This window comes from Solanum lycopersicum, chromosome 2, assembly GCF_036512215.1.
Source record: "Solanum lycopersicum chromosome 2, SLM_r2.1".
Lineage (NCBI taxonomy): Eukaryota > Viridiplantae > Streptophyta > Magnoliopsida > Solanales > Solanaceae > Solanum > Solanum lycopersicum.
In genome coordinates, this window is record NC_090801.1 from 21,313,466 (window position 1) to 21,314,549 (window position 1,084).

Sequence of the window (1,084 nt, forward strand, 5' to 3'; positions counted from 1 at the left end):
ATGTGGCCACTCCTTACCATCTTCAGACTAGTGGGAAAGTTGAGGTGTAAAACAGAGAAATCAAGCAGATTCTGGCAAACGATGAACGCAATTAGAATGGATTGATCGTGGAGGCTTGATGATTCTCTTTGGTCCTACCAGACAACATACAAGACTCCCATATGTATGTCTCTATACCAACTTGTATATGAGAAGACTTTTCACTTGCCGATTGAGTTAGAGCATAAGGCCATGTACGCAATGAAGAAAGCGAAGATTCATTGGTATGAAGAAGCGGAACAGAGGTTGAATGTATTAAATGATCTTGATGTGTTTCACTTGAAGGCATATAAAATTTCATCCCTCCACAAAGAAAAGATGAAGAAGTATCCTGACCAAAAGATTAAGAAGCACGACTTTGTGGTTGGGGATTCAGTGCTTTTATTCAACTCTAGAGTGCGCTTGTTTCCAGGAAAACTCAAGTCCAACTGGACTGGTCCATTCTTAATCACTCAAGTCCTCCCTCATGGTGCGGTTGAGTTAGAGAATAAGGAGGTTGCAATGTTCAAGGTGAACGGACAAAGAATCGAAATCTACCTAGTGCATTCGGAAAATGCGAATGAAGTTGTTGAGGCATATAATCTTTATGAAGTTTGAGTAATCAAGAGTCTTGCGTCGTGCCGCGAAGTTAAATCAAGCGCTCATTGGGAGGCAACCCAATATGTATCCTCTAGACAACAATAGGTTTTTCTTGATTTTATTGGAGTAGTTTCATGATTTTTGTTTTTACTTCTTGTCATGTATGAATTTTCTTTGACTTTATTTAGAAGTGTTGTCTAGAGATTAGACTAGGGTCCGAGTCTAAAAAGTGTCCAGAATATACAAAAATATTAGCTTATTGGGTATTATGTTTGCAGGGATCAAATCACCATAAATCTGCAGAAATTTGTCTGGTGCACTGATCTACGAACAATCGATGGATCGTCGTCTAATCGATGGACTGTCGATGGCATTCGTGGATCCTATGTATATGTATAATTTTTCGTAAGTTAGGGTAAAGTCGATGGAATAGTCGATGAACCATAGATAGACTTACGATCTATCG

At 39.0% G+C, this 1,084-nt stretch overlaps 1 protein-coding gene across 1 annotated transcript; it reads left to right on the forward strand.

Moving 5' to 3' along the window:
- The first annotated feature begins 240 nt into the window (after positions 1–240).
- On the forward strand, positions 241–636 carry LOC101250643 (uncharacterized). The gene has a single exon (XM_004231423.1). It carries the CDS (start codon positions 241–243, stop codon positions 634–636), a length of 396 nt encoding a protein of 131 aa, XP_004231471.1.
- The last annotated feature ends 448 nt before the right edge of the window (positions 637–1,084 follow it).